At 36.6% G+C, this 21,617-nt stretch overlaps 2 protein-coding genes across 2 annotated transcripts in view; one reads left to right on the top strand and one right to left on the bottom strand.

Moving 5' to 3' along the window:
* The window catches only part of LOC148943109 (eukaryotic translation initiation factor 2 subunit 1-like), a 43,548-nt gene extending 34,366 nt beyond the window's left edge, over positions 1-9,182 (bottom strand). The window contains exon 1 of the mRNA XM_089102653.1: positions 9,093-9,182. The gene's annotated coding sequence lies outside the window, so the exon portion shown is untranslated. The remainder of the gene's footprint in view (positions 1-9,092) is intronic.
* Positions 9,183-9,506: 324 nt separating this feature from the next.
* MESR6 (misexpression suppressor of ras 6) overlaps positions 9,507-21,617 on the top strand; it is a 368,166-nt gene continuing 356,055 nt past the window's right edge. Inside the window, exons 1-2 of the mRNA XM_089101988.1 lie at positions 9,507-9,730; positions 13,470-13,615. Coding sequence (XP_088958114.1) covers positions 9,680-9,730; positions 13,470-13,615 — 197 coding nt within the window. The 5' untranslated portion in view covers positions 9,507-9,679. The remainder of the gene's footprint in view (positions 9,731-13,469; positions 13,616-21,617) is intronic.

Here is a 21,617-nt window from a genome sequence, read left to right as displayed (position 1 = left end):
TCAAGTGGCAAGTTTGGCATCTTTGAACAATATTCAGAAGATCATGGATAAGAATCTCAAACCAATCTGGTCTGCTCTTAGTGCTGTAAAGGAACTGAACACTAAAGTTAAGGATGCAGTGAAAGAAGTGTTTGCAGAACTAAGAGACCAGCTAACCACTGATATCAATAACCCCTTTAGTAGTGTTTAATCCATTCTCAATCCAGGAATTGAATAATACAATATATCATATTAGGACCAAAACTATTGGCAGCTATGACAATATGCACTCTACATGGATAAAGAATCTCACATCTTCATACAAACAAGAACTGCTAAATTGTTATAATCACGCTTGGGCATCTTCTATGTTCCCCAATATATGAAAATGTTCGTCCCTCCTACCAATCCTAAAGAAAAATAAACCAAAAGATAACCCTGAGTCTTATTGGCCCATAATGATTACTTCTGTGATGGGGAAAATAATGGAGAAACTTATCTATCACAGACTCCACTGGTTTGTTGAAAAAAATAATCTGATCCCTCACACTCAAACTAGTTTCAAGGTACACCACTCCTCAGAAGATGCTTTCATTCTACTAAAAAATGCAATCAAGGAATCTTTCTCAAAAAATAGTATACTAGTTGCAGCTTTCATAGATTTTGAGGGGGCATGTGACTATATGAACCACCAAATCTTTTTAAACAAACTTGCAAACCGTGGAGTACCCCCTAAGCTATTATCTTTTATTAAATACTTCATAGAAGTGCGAAGCTTCATTGTTTGTGTTGGTTCAGCCTCTTCACCCCAAAAGACAATAACCAAAGGCCTACCTCAGGGAGCAGTCCTCAGTTACCTCCTATTTGCCCTATATCTCTGGGACATGAACCTACCCCACACGAATCTACAATATGCTGATGATCTGGTGCTATATTTACCCATTGCACCCACCAAGTCAAAAATAATCCAATTTCACCGGAAGCAAAGCCATGTTAATGCAAAACTAACTCTAAATAAAACAACTATTCCAGAAGATAATCATATTAATTACCTAGGTCTCATGCTTGACCAAAAACTTAATTTCCACCTCCACATTTCAAACACAATAAAAAAATGCTATAGAAAAACAAATATACTAAAAAGACTTCAATCCACACCCTGGGGCTGTATGGAAAAAACCTTACTCCAGTTTTATAAATCACATATAAGACCCCATATTGACTATGGGTTCATATTGACAATCGTCTATGGTGCATGTGCAAAGACCCAGATGCAGAATTGAAACAACACAAAATTATATAATATGTCTCATATTTGGTCTTAGGAAACCCACAAGCACCAAGTTTCTGCTTATGGAAAGTGGATTAACAACAATAAGGGAGAGACGTAGGTTTCTCTTGACAAAACATCTTACAAAAATTGAATCAAATAGCTCACACACATTACTTAATTGGTTAAGAAATCCAGCCATGTATAGAGGCATTGCAGATGAGTATGCCAATATTCAGAAGAAGTTCCCCATACCAGCAAAGTCTATGGCACCCACTTTCCCCCAATCCCCCCCCATGTTCTTTGTCCAACTATATAATAAATACTGAATTCTCACAGGGGAATACATATTTAATCCCCATTGTCTTTGTCCAGAAAAAATTTGGTGAATTTAAAAAAGCTACCTATAAAAGTAACTCCCCAATATTTATTGATGGGTCGAAAATGAATGAGAAGGTTGCAAGTGGTGTTTTCCTTCCTCACCTGAAAATTACAATGGGCAAGAGATTATATACTAATTTATCTATAATGTCTGCTGAGTTAAATGCCATAATCATGGCATTAGAACACCTTAAAGAAAACCAACCTTTGATTGCAAATTCAAATAATATTATCATATATTCTGAGTCTCTATCAAGCCTTGAGTTGCTGGCATCAGCTCCTCAATATAAGTTGGACATTGACACTTATCATTGTCTCAGTATTATAGATAATCTTGCTTCAAGTGGCATAAAAACTTATTTTCAGTACATTCCTAGCCACTCTGGCATAAGTCGTAATCATCAGGCTGATGAAATAGCAAAAAATGCTATAAATATTGACCAGTCAAGTGGGAGACCAATCCCGATTAGAGGTATTTACCAATGGAGGCTATCAGATATTAATTTTAATAAGATTAATCCTATCCTTTTCCCCTTTCCCAATATGTATCTTTCTAAAATTTCTCATAGAATTCGTTCTGGAACAAATGGACTAAATTTCCTTTCATTCTCATATAAGCTTTATAATTCAAGTGGTTCATTTCCCCTGTCCCCTCTGTGCAGGCATTTTAATATGAATAATGAAACAATTGACCATTGCTTATTTGAATGTAATATGCTGACGTCTGCACAACATACCTTGCTTTGTAAACTGTTAATATGCTTCAAACACCACAAAATCTCATTATCAGCCAAGAGCCTATCCAACTATATCTGCAGAAAGAGCATAGAAATCGATATTTATCATCTTATATTCGAACTCATTGAGTCATAAGATCTACTGAAAGATATCTGAGAATATTTAATAAATAAGAGACAACCAAGACAGTAGCTCTGTAGCCCACAGAGTGAAGCAAAAAGAAGAGGGCTAAACACTATCAACTGAATAGCCCGCCTGCAGTGAATTAGAAGAAGAAGAAGTGTTGAAAGTTGGTTGGTTAATCTTGAACAGTGCACCTCGTTTGATCAGGCAGCAGTTCAGAGATTGGTTGAGTTGGAGATTCAGACATTGAAAAATGATCTTGAGGTGTAACTTGAAACTAAAGTTAGACACATGATTGCAGACAACAGGGACTGGCAGCACTGTAAGCTTAATATTGCTGTCTTCAGTGTCCCCCCTCAGACAAGTGATGAACTGTATATCAAGAGATATCTCACAAATGATTATGGGCTTCCAAATGTGTGCATCTCAAATTTCTGTTGTCTGGGCAATCAGGAAACCCAGGGACAAGCTGCAAACACCAGCACCAGAAACAGGCCTGCTCCTATAATGTTCTTGATCTTTGATTTTAAGACCAAGAAACAAATCCTTCAAAAGTCTTTTGAAAGAAAAGGGTAAGATACAATTCAGTTCCAGAATGATGTTTCAAAGACCAATCACAAGAAAAGAGCAAAATTATACAAGGAGTTGCAGGCTAGACAAGCACAAGGCAAAACCAATTTGGTTATCTGTTGCAACACTATATTTCCAAAAAACATGCTGACTCATGCAGTCCTGCTGGCTGCAATGGAACCCTAAAAGATATACCAAGTGAAGTAACTGATGTAAATAGTCAGATAAATGGTAGTGATTTTTGAAGTACAGTTTATACAAGTGATAATAATAGTAATGTAATCCCAGAGACTTCTATGTTTTCTTACAGACTTAGTACAGATATTAGCACAGATAACAAGAAAATTAATGGACTTAGTATGGTGTTTAGCAATGTTGATTGCCTAACCTCAAAATTTCAGGAGGTCAGATAAATCCTCTCTACTAATGAGGCTGATATTTATGCATTCTGTGAAATTAAACCAAAGCAAACCTCCCTACCCCTGACAGAATCCCAGATAAAGATTTCTGGATACAGACTTATGACAAACTTATCAATGGATGGCAGCAGGGGAATAGCCATATATGTACAAGAAACAATTCAGGTAGGCACTATTGATATTAAGTCAGAATATGAGCCATGTGTAAAACAAATTTTTATATCTATTAACCTACCTGGGGGTCCCATTATACTAGGTTGTTTTTACAGAAGTCCCACCTTGAAGAGTCTGGAGGACTCACTCTTAGCTATATACTGGTCTATTGATGGTGCTTCCCAAAAGTATAAGAATCTAGTCATAATTGGCAACTTTAACTTACCTGCAATTGAGTGGGCTGAGGGGTACAGCCATACAAGTAATGTGGTTACAGTCTTTTCTTGACTGCTTAGAAGCACACTTGCTGTTCCAGGCAGTGACATTCCTGACCATATATCAGGAAGGACAGAATCCTTCAGTCCTTGATCTTATTTTGGTAAATGATCCTGAGTCACTATCAATATAGAACTGCAACCCCTATTTGGATATAGTGACCACATAGCCCTAAAATGCTTTTTTCAATTGTACCCAAAGACATCAAATCTAACAATGTGTATACTAACTACAATCAAATTAGGTGCTAACTTAGTCAGTGCAATTGGTCATTTGTTGAAATGATAGAGGTACAATTCACATGGAAGAAAATGAAAAATATGTTGTTAGACACCATCAGTAGAAATACAACTACCATGTGGAGACAAAAATCAATAACTCTTCCTTTTATGACCAGATAAATGAAAACTGCAAGGAACAAGAAGAAGAAACTGTCCAAGCTCATAAATCAGGACCCCCATAGAACTGATTACCAGGTAAAGTTCAAAGCTGCAAAGAATAAAGTTCAAGCCCTCTCCAGAGAACTGACAGAAAAATACAAGGAGGCCATCACAGCAACCTCAAAAACCAATCCCAAGAAGTTCTGGAGATATGCCTCAGCACATAAGCCTGGTAGACACATGGTTACAGAACTAGTTTGTAATGGAACTCAGTCAAACAACCCTCAAGAAATTTCTGATGCCTTGAACCACCAGTTTACATCAGTCTTCTCACCACCAGACAATGCCCTTCTGCCAACCCTACCATGCTACAAAATCATCACTCAAATGTGAGTAATAACAGTGGATCAGGCTGAGCTTGAATCTCAGCTTAATCCAAATAAGTCTGTTGGGCTGGATGGCATACATCCATGACTCTTAAAGGAAGCTCATTCCCAACCAGCAATGCCCTTCTCAAGACTCTTACAGAAATCTATTGACACCAAAGTCATACCAATGGACTGGAAAGTAGCCCATATCTTGCCAATACATAAAGGAGGAGGCAAGAGCAAAGCTTGCAATTATCAGCCAATCAGCATTGCATCTGCTGCTGGGAAAATTCTAGAAGGTATTGTCAACACTGCTGTTCTTAGACACTTGATCACAAATAAACTTCTATCAAAACAACAACATGGTTTCTAACAGGGCAGATCAGTCAAAACCAATCTGATTTACTTGTATTCACATAACCAAGCTCCTCAGCCTAGGTCTCCTGGTAGATATGGTCTTGTTAGACTTTGATAAAGTCTGCCATTGAAGGCTTCATTAGAAACTGAAGGCAATTGGAATTGAAGAGGGTGTGGTGGACTGGATCATGTCTTTCCTAAAGGGAAGAAAGCAGCAGGTCAGAGTTTTTGGCAAAGTGGCAGAGCTTACTACTCAGAAATAGCTGAGGTCTTAAGCAGGGTTCCTCAAGTAACAGTTTTAGGATACAGTCAGATCTTGACAGCTTTGGCAAATGTGCCAAGATATGTAGGCTCAAGTTTAATGTAGATAAGTGCAAGGTTCTCCATTTTGGAAGTAACAACCCATGATGGCAATACCCTATGTCAGCAAATGCTGGCGTGAGACAACCACTTTCTGAGAGTACCTTTGAAAGAGATCTGGGGGTTGTTGTAGACAAAGCCCTTAATTTCAACTGCCACACCCAAGCTGCAGTAGCAAAGGCAAACCAAACTGTTGGTCTCATCAAACACACAATGACAATTAGATCCCCAGCAATAATCACAAAACTCTATAAGAGCCTGGTGAGACCAAGATTAGAATTTGGAATGTGTGTCACCATGCCAATTAATAAAACAGACCAGATGGCCCTTGAGTCTGTCCAAAGACAGGCATCTAAATGCATAAAAGGGGCTCAAAGACAAAGAGTATGCATGCCAACTGCAGCACCTCAAGCTACCAACTCTAACATACCAACGGCAAAGAGGTGATATGATAATGACTTACAAACTGCTCCAGTCTGATGACAAAGACTTATTCCAGCCTGCCCAATCATCAAGAACCAGGGGTCATTCAGCAAAGCTTTTTTTGAAGCATGCTAATAGAAGGAAGAGGAACCATTTCTTCTCCAACTGCATCATAAGCCTTTGGAACAATCTGAGCAAAATGACAGTGAGTTTACCATCTGTTGGCAGTTTCAAAGAAAATCTCATTATGGAATGGGAGACCAAACTGTGGCTTATGCAATGGGATGAAGCTGATGTCCTGCAGCCCTATCACCACTAACTGGCATACACTGGACTTGTCCATATCACTAGCATGTGTGATTTAAGGTAACAAATTGCTGAGCCAGTAGCAGTGATTTTTGGGATGTCCCTCACTTCATATGACTTTCTGATCATACTCTTGGATGATAGCCTTCCGGTGGAAATCATATTGCTTGATCAAGCAAAAGCCCTTGATAAAGCACAGCATCAACTTCTCCTGAAAATCGAAGCATAAAGTGTGCATGAGGATATAGTTGCCTGGATTGAAGCCTTTCTTGCTGGAAGAACTCAGAGGGTAGCAGTTTATGATTCCACCAGTAAAACTGTTTATTCTGATGAAATTCCTGTCATTAGTGGAGTCCCACAGGGCACAGTAAAATTCACATGAAAAACCCACTGACACTATATGCTTGTGATTGCAAGCTGAGTGGGGTTTGTAGTTCAATGTGTCAAAATGACAATCCTAGACAGCCTTACCATATTGGAGACAATCTACTTGAAGCTGTAAGTGAGGAGAAGGACTGGGGGGTTATTGTCAATGACAAACTCCATAGCCACACACAAGCTCAAGTTGCTAAATCAAACCGACCCCTAGGGCTCATAAAACGAATGTTTACCACCAGGAAGCTGTGTGTGGTCAAGAAGCTTTACAAAGCTATTGTACATCCACACCTGGAATTTGGAATAACCCTAGCATCTCCCCATTATAAAATGGATGTTAAAGCACTTGAGAGTGTCCAAAGGTAAGCAACAAAGCTTGTACCATCTTTGTAGAACAAGCCATATTAGGAATGCCTTGTGTCCCTCAAACTCCCCACCCTAATCTATTAAAGAATGAGAGGAGATGCAATTGCTCCTTGCAAACTGCTAGAAAACAACCTCTTAAGTCAAGTTTTCTCCTCATCCCTTGCAAGTACAACAAGAGGTCACACAAAGAAGCTGCAAGTCCTCTGTTGCCATCAACATGAGCACCAGCACTTCTTTTCTGTATATGCTATCTATTACTGGAACAGCCTCTCCAAAGCCACCATCCAGTCCCAAACCATAGATGCACTTAAGAAAGGAGTTGACCAGGACTGGGCCAATGCAAAGTGTAGGCTATTTTGGGATGTCAAACCATAGTCATGTCACACCACTAGCAAGATGTTCCATGGGAGACTCATAACCACCTTATCTTGCTGGACATGCAATTCAAGGTATGGCAATGTCCTCTTGTCCTTGAAGAGACATTTGGGATAAGTTTTTTATGGTTCAGCAGCTTGAATGCCATTATCACATCTCTTCTCTTTTGGCAACAAGTCAGTGAGGGTAAATTCAATTCTTCAAGCTAGGAGGAGAAGGGAATGTGGTAATAAATTTAGAATTATGTCACCTGATAAGGAGACATGTTAAGAAAACAATTCTTACTTTAAAATATGTATAATGATCCTAGTTCTTATATTATCCAAGGGGAGAACCTATATCATCAAGTCTTTCCACTAAAAATCCTTCTTTTTCCAGCTTAAGAGAAAAAGCTCCCTAAAATCACCACGTTGAGATTCAATGCTTAAGTCTTTTGAAATTGCTGCTATAAATTGCTGCCAAATAAGTTGTTTTATAGATAGCATTTAGCACGTGTGACATAGCATGTGTTTAAAGAAAAGGCAGTGGTATATTGAAATTATAGAAATTGTGAATTATGTTTGAAATCATGCCATTAACAAAAAAAACTCATTAAAAAATAATAATATTGCTGTAAATATACATATACTTTCAGACTATATACCCCAACCCCTCTGATGTAGAAATATATACCTGATTTGGATATATTTAGGGGTTGGGGCTCAGTTTATTTGGCTACATTTAGGTTCACAATGCAATTTTTGTTATACATTTGCACATTAGGGGGATGAGGGTATATACTCTATATGTATTTGTATATTTATAGCAATATTTTGATTTTCGACACTGCTATTAATATTTTGTATTTGCACCACTGTTAATTAAAAAAAAAAGTATTAAAAAGACCAGCATGAATGCTATGAATAAAACAACTTATTTGGCGGCAATTTCAAAAGACTTAAGCATTGAATCTCAACATGGTGATTTTAGGAAACTTTTTCTCTTAAGCTGGAAAAAGAAGGATTTTTAGGGGAAAGACTTGATGATAAAGGTTCTCCCCTTGGATAATATAAGAACTAGGATCATTATACATATTTTAGAGTAAGAATTGTTTTCTTAACATGTCTCCTTATCAGGTGACAGAATTCTAAATTTTTACTGTGAACATTATAGAAACATTGGACATATTTAGTTGCATGCGTCTGAACTGATTTCTAGAGTTTTTTGGTCAGATTTATTAATTGGAATGGCCAATGCACATACCAAACTCTAGCTTAGGCTGAATTAAACCTTTATAGGCTACAGCTTTGAAACAACTGAGGGTAAATAACTAGGCCTACTGAAAGTTCTCTTAAATATATCAAGAGTCTAACTAGCCTTTGCTGCAACAGTCTGGACATGCAAACTAAACTTTAGCTGTTCATCAACTAATAGACCCAGATCATGTTCAGCATGACTACTGACAATAGGTTGCCTTGTTTTGTCCATTAGGCCTACAGCAAACAGTAGACAAGCAGCATGAAGAAAACATTTGCACTATTAAAAATTCATTTAGTAGGCTTTATAGGCTAGTTGAAAATTAGGATAGGGGAGGTAAAATGAAGCACATTGAACTTAGAGATGATATAAACTAGACCCTAGTATAAGTGGGCTATTTAACAACACTCTCATGACAGGGAGGTTTCCAAAAGTAAGGAAATTAGTGTCACTTTAGGGTCATTTAAGGGCTTTAAATTTGATTTGCAAGAGAAAACAGAGCAAAAATGATGCATCAATTGGTAGCCTATATACATGTTCTACCTAGCAAAGAAGGCTATCCTAACAAAACTAAAGATTCATCAAGTCCAATTTTTTCGGTTTTAATCTAAATTTCAAAACATAGTTCAAATTTTACCCGCTAAAATCCCACAGATATCCTTTAAAGGAATTGGGAGTAGTTTCAGCTAAATTCAGATTAGTTTCTGATGCAAACAAATTTAAACGTAAAGAAATTAAACAAAGTATGCAATTTGATAAAACTCTCTGTATATTTAATTTGAATATTATAAATACCTTAATAGTTGTAAAAATTTCATAAAATTATTTTTTAGCAATTCATTCCCTATATATTCAGTGATATTATTGTATACTACATTAATATATTTAGCAAGACATCCTAGATGTCGCTAATAAAGCAAAAAAGAAAAATATCTCTAATAAATTTTCGAGGATTTACTACTCTCTCCGACCTACTTCGTACTTTTTTTCGCATAATTTTATTAACCGATATTTTTTGTATTATTTATTTCATATATAAAGAATGATCAATAGCTTTAATAACAAGATATTTTTTAGAAGATATGAAGTGTCTGTCTTGTTCTTTTAAGGGGAGTTATAAATCTTGTGCAGTGTTTTATATTCAGCAGTGAGTTTCAAGTTGAAGGAAATCTTGTTAGTGAAATATACAGATTTAATTGATTATTCAGGTTTAATTACCTAATTATGCCGAAAAAGACGTCTGTACCAGCTGTTATTGTTGAAGATCATGACCAGGTATGAACTTTAGTGCAACCTTTGTAAAATTCAAATTGTTAGATGGCGCTAAACTATTGACCAAATCTCACAAATTATAAATGCAACCCTACGTTAAATATGTTTCATATTATAATCCAGGCAAATCAAGGTCTGGGTGGGGCAGTTGCCCCCCCCCCCCATAGTAAATTACGCCCCTGATTTTAACGTGTGTAGTGTGTACAACCCTGTGTTAAATATATTGTTTGATGCAATTGAGGTACTTGCGTGTCATAGCGACCACACCAAAGAAATGTAACGCATTATATTAAACACCTAACCTCACTAACTTTATATATTAAACATTTGATTAAAATATACCTGCATAGTTACCCTTTATCTCGCTGAGGCTAAGCTGATTATTTCCGATTGGACACCGAAAACCGGTTTCATTGCAGCTCAAGAACACGTAAGTACCGCAATTGATTTTCATCACTGACAGCCAATAAAAACCATTTCCTTTGAAAGAGGATGGCTTTCATTGGCTATCAGTGACAAAAGTCAATTGTCTGAGGCTATACTGAACGTGAGGCAAGTCTCCATTTGATCATTATCAGTAAATATTGGGTGAGAGAATGTCAGTTTCGATTGTCGAAATTGACAATAAGTACAGTTTGGGGGAGGAAAAATGACCGACGTTACATTTTCCACAACAGTGCTGAAGATGTTACTAGTCTAGTTTATCCCCAATCCCCTCAGAACAAAACACTATAAACAAAATTTTTACTTTGGTACTTGTGTATTGTACCAATCACACTCAAGAAGTGAAGTTAGGTTAATCATAATGAAATGTACCAAAATCTTATGAAAATATAATGCTTTAGTAATAAAATTATGGAAACTACAACATAGAATTATGGAAAGCAGGCCACCCAGAAAGCAATAGCCTATATTAAATACCTAACAACTATATATTAAATATTTAATTAAAATATGCCTGCATAGTAGTTTATCTCCCTCAGGCTAAGCTGATTATCTCGGAGTGCAAAAAGAGAACAGATCAAGGACAACAGTGTGGTTAGTATAATACACAAGTACCCTTACTTCGTCAGACTCAGAAAGTTCTTCTATTCATCGAATTTTGAAAGTTTCATCCAGTTTAACTGCAAGGCCTGTTATAACCCATCCCCCCGTCCCGACTCAGGAATAGCGCCTTGACATATCCCTAGGCTCTATACCAAAGTTTGCTGGCTTGTTTTTTGTTTTTTTTTTCAAACTGGCACTACGAACCAACTGTTGATGAGAAATAAATTAAAAAATTACACAAACAAAAACAAATTAGCCAACTTTTGAGCATAGTGTAGGACTAAATCCAGACTTTGGGAAGGGACTGGACTGCAGTAAAACTGGAAGTAAAACTGAAAACCCGAAAAGTGAAAAAAAAATTAAATGTAATGAATTAATAATTTTTTGTTATAGTGTATCTTTCTGAGGGGGAAGGAGACGCTAAACTGGTACCCTGAAATGAAACGCTGATGGCTGATAGTTTCAGGAAGTGCATGTATGTAGTTTTTGGAAAGAGCCTGGTTGAGATTGGCTTAAGGTCGTGTTTTTGTTTCATGTTTTACGGACATAGCGGAAGCTGATCACCCAATGAAAAAGCAAGATAACTGCTTTTTCAGGACAGCATGGAAAAGTGGGTTTTTGATTCGTTGATTGATTTGGCCGTTTGTCTGCAAAACATCAAGTGAAATTTTTCCACTGCCATCTAATATATTGTATGAAAACTGTAAATCAAAGTCAATGTTCATGGCCTCAAGTGAGCAGTATTAACTTGGCCTTTAAAGGACATTGACAGAAGCAAGTTTTAGAAAGTGTTTAAATCACTTCGGTCACTAAATGATCTTTAAAAACACAAAACGAAGGTACTAAAAGGTAGCCAGACCTTCCAGTCGGGTTTTTTTTTCAGTCAGGATTTGTGCTTATTACAATTTGACTTACTTTTTTTTCACGTTGACAAAGGCTCCCGGACGTGGAGTCAAAATATTCGGATTTTTATTATTTAAAGTTTTTTTCCACTTTTTATTTAAATTATATCGATTTTTTATCTCTTAAACTCTGTGTATTTACGATTACCAATTCTCCGGGAGATTTTGGAGAAACCAATTTTTTTTTTGGAGGAAATTGAGGTATCCCGAAATCTAAATATAGTGAAAGAACTATATTCACAGCGTGTGATAGCGCAGTGAATCGCTCTATGCTTGGCAATATTGTCCCTATGGTCCTATCTCAGCTGCTGCTGGGCCGATGTAGAGGCCTTTGTAGTCAAAAAGCGACTTTAATCTGTAAAATATACTAGTGACTATTTATAACATTTGGAAAACAATCTTTTATCTCTTGCACAGACAGGACCAAGCCAGAATACCTCGAATTTCAAGACTTAACTTTATCCACTATGCTGTTACAAGGTGCAACAATGGCCTCTCGATACAGGAATGGGGTTGGAGGGAGCTATTGCCCCCCTCCCCACCTCGAGGGAAATAAGATGACATAAAAGTAGTCTATAAAAATATGGGGATTGAGAAGTATTCTCATTTAAGTCTTGGTAAAAATAAATCTGGAAGTATTTGCCCCCACTTCCCTCCTCCCCCAGTGGAAAATTTCCTGACGGCACTCATGCGTAGGTATACCATTAATGATGCATCATTATTTAAAGTGGCAATAAGTTTGACATTTCAAGAAATATATAGTTCAGTCTTCAAGCAGATATTATTTCTCTGACCTTAGCATAGTGCTAAAGAAAGGAGGTTCCACAAAATTTGTAGAATAACAATTATTTTTAACATTGAATTTCAGAAAAGGAAATTAAATAGATAAAATGTATATTTTAAGAACATTTCCACGCATCTGAGATAATTTGCCTGAACCCTTTGCTCATCTGTTTTCGAAGGGAAGATCAGTAGGGCAAACTCTGTTCAACCACACTTTGGTCCTTTTAATCTACATTGCTCCACTAACCCTCCCTTCGGGAATTGATTTTGCAAACAATTTTTTGACAATTATCTCAATAGTTTAAAAACATCAGATAAGACCTTTTTGAGTACCAGCGACGATATTTGCTTGGTGAAAAATCAAATATGGTCTTTATACAAGACGTGTGTTTTCAAACTACGTCTGGTACTGTTTACGTCATGGAAGGACGTCTTGGACTACGTCTTGGACGGACGTACTGTTTTCTTCCTACTTTTTAAAAGTGTAGGATTGCAAACGATTTGCTGGATTTTTTATCCAGAAAAGCCAGTGTATTCCTGGCAAATAGTTTAAATTTGTTGCACATGGAGTCATGGACCCTCAACTATGAAAATTCTTTTGGACAAGCCGTCAAGTAGGATGTTTAGTGAGATTGCATGAGCTTAAATTTTTACTGTATCTAATTTAACAAATGCTGCATTGGAAACATTCAAAGTTTTCGAGAAAATAGGAAAATAATTTAGAAATAATAATTTAGAGAAATAAGAATAATTTCGAAATAGGAAAATAAGAATAATTTCGTAAAAATAATCTTGAATAAGACTGCATAAAAACGCCCAATTTAAGTATTAATCTTGGAAGAAAAGCTCTCTAAAATATAACCATATTTAATATATGCAGGAAGGAAAAAGCTACTTCTGTACAGCCCTTAAGTGTCAATGTTTTCCCATATTTTACATAGCTTTAGCATTTAAGGCTACTTAAGGTACGTTCATCCTTATGACCGTTTTGAACCAATGTGTATCCACAGATTGTTGGCCATCTTCATAGTTGGTTTGGTGGAAAACGACTTCCCTTGTTTAATTTGACCATGGTACACTTTGACTCCCACCCCGACCTATTGCTTCCTACCACCATGCCTGCAGAGATGGTTTTTGATCGTTATGGATTGCAGGGGTAAGTCATGATTTTTAACTTACTTCTTATCTTGTTACCCTATTGTAGTAGAGTGGATTGAGGCTCTGCTTGTCAATACGAGGCCCAGGGTTCGATCCCCGCCGCAGCAAGGTTGGGCGACAAGATTGCTACTTGTCCCTGTAAAAAGAAGCAGCACCTGAAACGTCGATTCGATGCCCTCTGCATCAGCAATGGCTCTGGAGAATCTTTATTTATTTTTTACTCATTATTTTTTTCGTGTTTCTTTTATTCCTGTCTGCGCTTCTCCTTTTCGTAATGTCTTTCTTTTAAATGTATTTTTTTTATACGTGCCTAAACAGAAAAGCTGTTTTGCTATCGTGAGAATTAAATTTGAAAATTTGTTTTTTTTTTGGAGTGAAAGTAAGGAGACACATTAAATATTAAACGAATATAAACTAGTCCGTGTATGAGCAGAGCTGCTCCCTCCTGAAACCCCTCGCTCGTTACACTAAAGTTTTTCAGCGCTTTAAAAGCTTGTTATTCCAATCCAATTATGTTTTAGCAGTCGTTCATAGAGAATTCGGACAAAGAGTCAAACTTCAGTGTAAAAAGTGAGGGGTCGAGGAGTTGGCAGAGTCCTTCAGACCAACAATTCACCTAGTGTGGCTCCTTGCCATAGACCTTAGATTCTCATGCGCCTTCACAGGTGCCTAGAGCATCGACAAGGAATCTCTAGTTACTCTGGTACCCTGCTGCTGCCAGCACGTCTTCCCACTCGGTTTGCAGGAACTTGTTAAGAGATCGGAGAGCTAACTTGTATGTGTGATGTAGGAGTTCTTGCGACGGCCACTTCTCCTCGATCCTATAGTCTGACACTTGAATATTGTCTTGAGAGTTCTAATGTCCCCATTTTTCAGACATTGATTAGATATTGCGATTGACGTTGGCGGATGGTATTTTTAATAGAAGCTTGTTGGTCATTTTCCTAATTTTAACATCTGAAACTGATCTGAATCTGGTTCGGGCATCGATAAAACAGAATTTTGAAATTACTTCCCAAAATATTGTATCCAATCTTCACTCTGAATGGTCAATCGTCAAAATTACACTTGAAAACTGAACTTGGCCCAACTCCCAAATTACCCACAGCATATAATATTGGCGCTGTAGCCATGCGTAGTTCCATTTTTATCGACATTTTTTTTTATATTGGGGCTTTTCCGGATCGTTGAGTCCGAGTAAAATCTGGGCTGGATGTTTCAGATGCAAAATTCCCATAAAAAAATGTTTTAATTCAACGTGTGAATATCTGGATGAAAGCAGGGCAAACTATTACGTTCTAGTTGTCATTGAAAAGGGCAGCTCCGACCAAAACCCTACCAAAAATAAAAGAACTGTGTGGAAATATAAAAATTTTAAAGAAAATCGTAGAAATCTCAATGTTATCATTGAAAACGTTTTATTTATTATTGAATTACCATAGAAAAAGGCGATCAATTGCAGGAAAAGGAAAAGATGAATAAATTATAAAAGGAAAAGGAAAAAATGAAAAAATTATAGAAGGAAAAGGAAAAGATGAAGAAATTATAGGAACAATTGCAGAAATCACAAGATGGTTTTGAAAACGTTACAATCCCTTTGATAAGAGGAGGGGAATGGAAAAATATATGGCAAAAATAAGAAAACCACAGGACTAACCACAGAAATATCATGATTATCATTGAAAATTTTATCATCAAAATAGGTGAATTAGCCTATGTGAAAAATTTAAGAACTTGTGAGAATAATCATAGAAATATCAAATTGTCAGTGAAAACGTTCATATAGTTATTGGAATGGCTACTTAAACAAGGAATTTCATAATGTTAGTTCACAGGGTATAACTTACTCTAATTCGTGGTTGATTTTTGTGAAATTGTTCCACTCCTCAATCCTTAAGTATCATTCACAAAAGCTTAACCTGAGTATGTCGTGTTGGTTTCCGTCTGGGTGTCGGTTTAATTTTCAGCACCAGGGGACTGAGCTCCGCTCGGTGAATTTTTTTTTATCTCTTTCGCAAAACAGCTTGAATTTTATTGAATTTTTTTCGCTGCAGAAAGTAGAACCATTATGGTAATGAAGGTCTGAGTATTCGTGACGTCATTCATATGAAAAGTATTTTTCCTGAATTATTTAAGGCCATAAGCCAATTTTCCCAAAGCTGTAACCTATATAGATCATTTTCTATAGAGGAAAACGAGCAATAATATTACTGCAGACAGTCTTACCAACTAAAAATAATTACCGAGCCAAGGTTGGTCATCCATTTTACAAATTCCTCTTTCCCAAACCATTTTTTTTTATATATTTTTTTTTATTCTCCGTAGATAGTAAAAACACCAGGGTACTATACATCTGGGGTATTTGTGACATCATTCGTAAGAACAATATTTTCCAAAATAAATTTTTCCCAAAAAACGTAATAATTTTCCCAAAGTTGTAACCTATCGAAATCGTTTTTCACATTATTATCGTAATATTTCTGCCGCAATGCATAGCATTTAATACGAAACAATTAAGAATCTGAGACTCACTCCACAACTCTCGAATGGGAATGCCTTTCTCTAAAAAATTGTCCTCAACTGATTTGTCAACAAAAAATTGTGTTTTGAAACTGCTCCTACTTATGCTCAAGCTTTTCAACCTTCATAGGTCTCTAATTTCAGTCAGCAGACGATTTATGAAAAATATTAAGGGGAGCTGGGGGAGAAATGAATTTTCCAAGTGGTGATCGTTTCTATCATAGAAAAAAACGGTAGTATGCCAATTTTCAGGTAAAAACTATGGTACCGTTTCTAAGAAAAAAATTACAGATATATGCATTTAATCATTGCTCATTTACATGTTTAAATCGAGTGATGTGTTTAGATAAGTAATAGCATCAGTTAATCCTTAGATAGTTCATTCCACTTGTATTCTGAACAACCCCTTGATCCTCCTCCTAACTATTCTGCGTAGAGATTTCGTATAGACTGGCCATATGATTGTGAGCCTAACATGTTTTGACCAATAATAGTGAGCCTAGCGATTTTAGAGACCCACTTGACCCTCCTCGACGCTACTGCGCTCGGAGGCGTTTGACGAACTGATCGTGTGGAAGTGATCCTAACACAATTTTTCACAAATGACAGACAACGGTTTATCCCCCTCTGAAATTGTAGATTTTGAGGGATAGTTTTCGGAACTTCACTTTCTATTGCGAACGAAATAAAAAATGATAAATCGGAAAATTAAATATCTTTCATATTTAAATCAAAAATAAATAAGAACTTACGTCAGAAAAAAAGACTCTTCTAGTATATTTAGTTCAAACCCAAGTGCCTCCCAATCCTATCTCAAATTGTAGATTTTGTGAATCCAAAAATTATAGATTTCTTTGGATCATTTTTTCAATTTTTATTATTTATTTCAAAAGAAAGAAAAAGAATTACAAATCTAAAAATTAAAGAACATTAATGGTTGGAGTTTGCTGAAACCTCGGTGGCGCCGGTCAATTGTGTCTGGAAAATCAAGTTTTTCATTTACTTAAAGGAGAATTATTGCTACCGGGATTTGAACCAGGGGGCTACACGCTAAGTCATTCAGCTTACTCTGGAATTGTGGAGACAAAATTAATGCACAGATACAAATTTAGATGTCCATTTGGCAACCCAGGAGGAATCTCAGAGGCACATTTGGCGCGCTGTCAAAGGGATGTATGGAAGGCAGAGGAAAGTATGCACATCCAGTTGATAGCGCACAACCCCTTGGGACGAAATGTATTAAAAGTGCCTGTTATTCTTTTCGTGTTCTTATCTGCCGCCTAAGATCTGAAGTCAAAGATACCCTCTTGTTTTTGTAATTTATTCGGAAATAAGTATTGCTGTAAGGGAAGGCAAAAAAGTATAAATTCAGAGCCAATTATTTGTTCTTCTGTTCATCGGTGCTTAGGGAGGGGGCGTGTCAAACCTTTCTGGAAGACACAATACACAAAACGTTGTGTTTTTATCGTTTTGAAAAAATCGTACTTTTCTGGAAATTACCTCTAGAAATACTTTGTTTTTTTTAGGTCAGGCATTAGCCTCTCCCCGCTCTCTTTCTAGGAAATTCAAATATACAAGAAGTGGAAATGTATCTTTTATATTTTTTATTTGGAAGAGAATGATAGTTCTTTTCGAAATTTTATTTTAGCCTTTTGATGATATTTAGATTTAATTAAAATAAAATAAAAGTACTGCATTGGAAATGGGTAGAATACAGGGGCATATAGCCAGCATGTTTATTTGGGGGGGGGCAAGAAGGGTCCATTTCAGGATATGCAAGGGGCATGGGCTACATAAAAAGGTTTTCGTCAATTTGTTGGGGGGAGGCAACTGCCCCCTTGCCCCTCCCCTTCCCCCCACTACACCCCGGGGAAAATAATCAGATAGTGACCATCAAAATTTTTTCATCGTTTTGATCATAAATAAATAGTAATGCAATGTAGTATAAGAGAGGTCCTTAGAAATAATTTCTCGAAGCTCGCCCTTCTTTCGGTGCCATCTTTTGATTTTTTTTTTTTTGTTTTTTTTTTCGAAATCACTATAAAAGTAATAAACGGTGAGTGTGTATTTCTTTAAATTAATTATAAAAAAAAATCCGAAAAGAAGTTTTTCAATGAAAAGTGAAGAGCTATTTTCAAACAGTAACGAAACTGTAAGTAAGGAATACCCGGCTCAATAGTAACCGAAACTCTAAAAAACAGAATTTTCATACCAATAGATACATCAAAAGAATTGCATTTTTATGCTGATTTCAAATATATAAGTTTAATTAAGTTTAGTATTACCCATCAAAGGTTAAGAGCCTGTGAAAAACTGCCTTATTTTTGAAAAAAAAAGGAAAACACCCCCATGATTCTCAACACCTCGCTCTTTACGCTAAAGTTTAATTTTGTCCCAATTCTTTAAGAACGACTTCTGAAACACTATGTTCGTTTAATTGGAACAATAAGAAGCTTTTTTCAAAATTGCTAAAAACATTTAGCGTAAAGAGCGAGGTGTTGAGGAGGACGCAACTCCCTTCATATACGTAATCATTTCTGTTCCTTTTAATTTTTAATGTTGCTCCTCAATTTCACTTGACAGCCCTTTTATTTTATTTAATTAAAATTAAGACGAACAGAAGAATTTCCTATAATAATTGAAATTGAAAACGACCAGATATTGCTATTAAACAATTAATGAAACCCAAAACAAACAGAGAATAAATAAACAATCATAGCAAATGAACATACAAAAGGTACTAATATAAATGAATAAATAAATCTTAAAACGAGTAAAACTTAAATTGAATATTCAAACCAAGCTTAAAACGAACAAAAATCACTAAAAACAAAAGCTCGGCACCTACCCCCTTCCTTCTCCCCTAACCCTAACTAAAGTTTAAAGCCTACTGCGTCATTTGTGTTTTACTGAATACTCTGTGTGTCCTGAACAGCCCTTGGAAAGAACTAATAAAATTAAATTGAATATATGATATACAATGATATTAATTGCTGAAAGCTCAGCAATTCAAGATTATATTTCCTCTATTTCTTTTTTTTTTAATGTAGTAAGTCCAAAAGAAAATATTTGTAATATAATTCGTTCTCAGTAAAGAGCAAATTCAGTAGACGAGCATCGTTTTCAAATTTAAACAATAAGTTTTTCTAATTTACTTTTACAGTTCAACGTGGCAACACTGGCAGCACTGCCCTAAAACACCATAACTTTGAAAAAGAAAAAATAAACGTTAAATAAGCTGCGGTTTTCAAGTATGAATAGACCTAAGATAAGTCCAGGGAACAAAAAGTGACTCAATTTGATGTCCTTGGTAGACGTGTTTTCTAATGATGTTTTCTAGCCAACTGACCAGATTGTTTTTCTTGTTTTTACACTTCGCTCTAATCGTCTATGTGAGCCCCTGTCATAGCGGTTGTAACGACTATCTCCGAACATTCATGTTACGAAATCATTCTTATCCGGGTCGCAGCGGTAGCTAGCAACCTAGTAAGACACGATCACGTCCAATGTTAAGAAATATAAAAACCCATAATAACTATAAGGAATGACCATAAAGACATACTTACGGGAATCATACTTCTTGCGGGAATCAGGCGTTTCCATCTTCCCCGACATCAAGGATCTTCGAGAGCTGTTTGAACCATGTAATGCGGTCTGCTGCCAGATGTTTTGCAAGGGGGAGCCTTGGCGTTCATCTGTGACCGAACATTCCGAATCCCCCATTAGGTTCAAGATGTGATCTAACCATGTTCCACCAGTTTTTTATCTGTCCTCCTTGCCATCTCTTCCATGAGCTGAGGGGCTCAGCTAGATGGATTTGGCGAGGCAAGTACACTGGTGGTCTCCGCAAGACATAACCCAACCATTTCAGTCGACACTCCTTGATCTTGATGGCAACGTGTCTCTTGATACCACACATTCGTCGTATATCCACGTCTGATATGCGATCACTCAGGTGTATCCTGAGGATGCTACGCAGACAGGTATGCTCAAACACCGTCAGTGCATTTTTGTAGTCGCTGGACAGACCATGTTTCTTATCCACAAAGAAGGATTGTTCGAACCAAAACCAAATTTCACGCCAGTTCCACAATGATTTTCTGAGGGAAGCAAAGACCATCTGTGCTTTCTGTAATCACTGTTGAATATTTGCTTCTGAAGATCCATTAGTAGCCTACAAAGCTGGTAGCCAAGGTATGGGAATCTGTCAACCTGATCCAACTGCACTTGATTTAGAGTTAGCGAAAGAGGATCAGTGTGATTTATTGCCATAAATTTGGTATTCCCTGTACTGACTTTCAAGGCAATGCGATTTGCCCAAGTAACCATATCATCGAGCATGGTTTGGACTTCCTCTGGGTCTGATAGGATTCCAATATACCGTAAAGACATAAGGCATAACTGTGAGATAATTTTTTCTCTGTTTAACGTGTGTGAAAGCTAATTTTTTTTTTGAAAATCAAAAACTAAAGTAATAAAACTCTTAAAAACCTATGACAGAAAAACACAAAATAGTTGAATAAAGATGAAAATTTTAGAGGTCTAACAAGGAATTTGCCTGGCTTCGCAAAAGTAGTACTCTGCAAATATAAAAAACTTTTCAATCACTTAAAGTATATATGCCATGTATTTCTGCATCGGAAATCACAACACCTGCCTGAATATACACCTTGTATTTTATAACATGTAAGGCAGTTTTCATGTATTATTCTAACATTATTATATTGTTTCTTCTGGTTTGGTCGAATGGTTTTTTATACAACATTTAAAATAAGGATAAAAAGGATAAATGCTAGACCCATTGATGGCACATGTGGCGTTGACGCTTTGTTGCCGGCGTTTCATTTGCTGGGTATTTTCTTTACAGGAACAGATAGTAAACCGTCACTCATCCTTGCAGCAGCCGCATCGAACCCTGGACTTCGTATTACCACACAGGGTATCAATCTAATGTGCTACCATAGGACATTAAAAAATAGATAAAAATTAAGGGCAATTGATATTTAGGATTAAAGCTATTGGGTGTCAACAACCACTGGCGGATTTAGGAGGCCGGAAGAACCCCGGATCCCCCAATATTTTTTTCTCGCGCCCTTATTCCTTTTTTTTCCTGTTTTCACTCTTTTTAATAAATAAATTCGTCACTTTGGTCAATTATTGGCACCCCTGTTACATCCCCCCCCCCCAAGATTTTATTTATTGGTGCCCTTGTGACATTCCCTTCCCCCTCAATATTTGGCTCTAGATCCGCCCCTGTCGACAACTGTCGATGTTTCACTTGAAAGCTCTTTCAACTGAAAAGCTCTTTCGATGTTTACGGTAGAAGTTGTAAGGTTGAGAACTGTTATTTTAAGTTTGGTAAAGACTTTCCTCATCATGCCTTTTTCCAGGTGTAGTCCCTAATGCTAATTTACTTTTTCTAGCAGTCCCAGAATTTGAAGTGGCTTTCTTCTAAAAACAATAAAATCTGGTGAAACAAA

Source organism: Artemia sp. Qi Xiang Cuo, chromosome 16 (genome assembly GCF_049724085.1).
Source record: "Artemia sp. Qi Xiang Cuo chromosome 16, ASM4972408v1, whole genome shotgun sequence".
NCBI classification, from domain to species: domain Eukaryota; kingdom Metazoa; phylum Arthropoda; class Branchiopoda; order Anostraca; family Artemiidae; genus Artemia; species Artemia sp. Qi Xiang Cuo.
The sequence above is the reverse complement of the archived record's forward strand: the minus strand, read 5'-3'. Positions and strand labels throughout refer to the sequence as shown.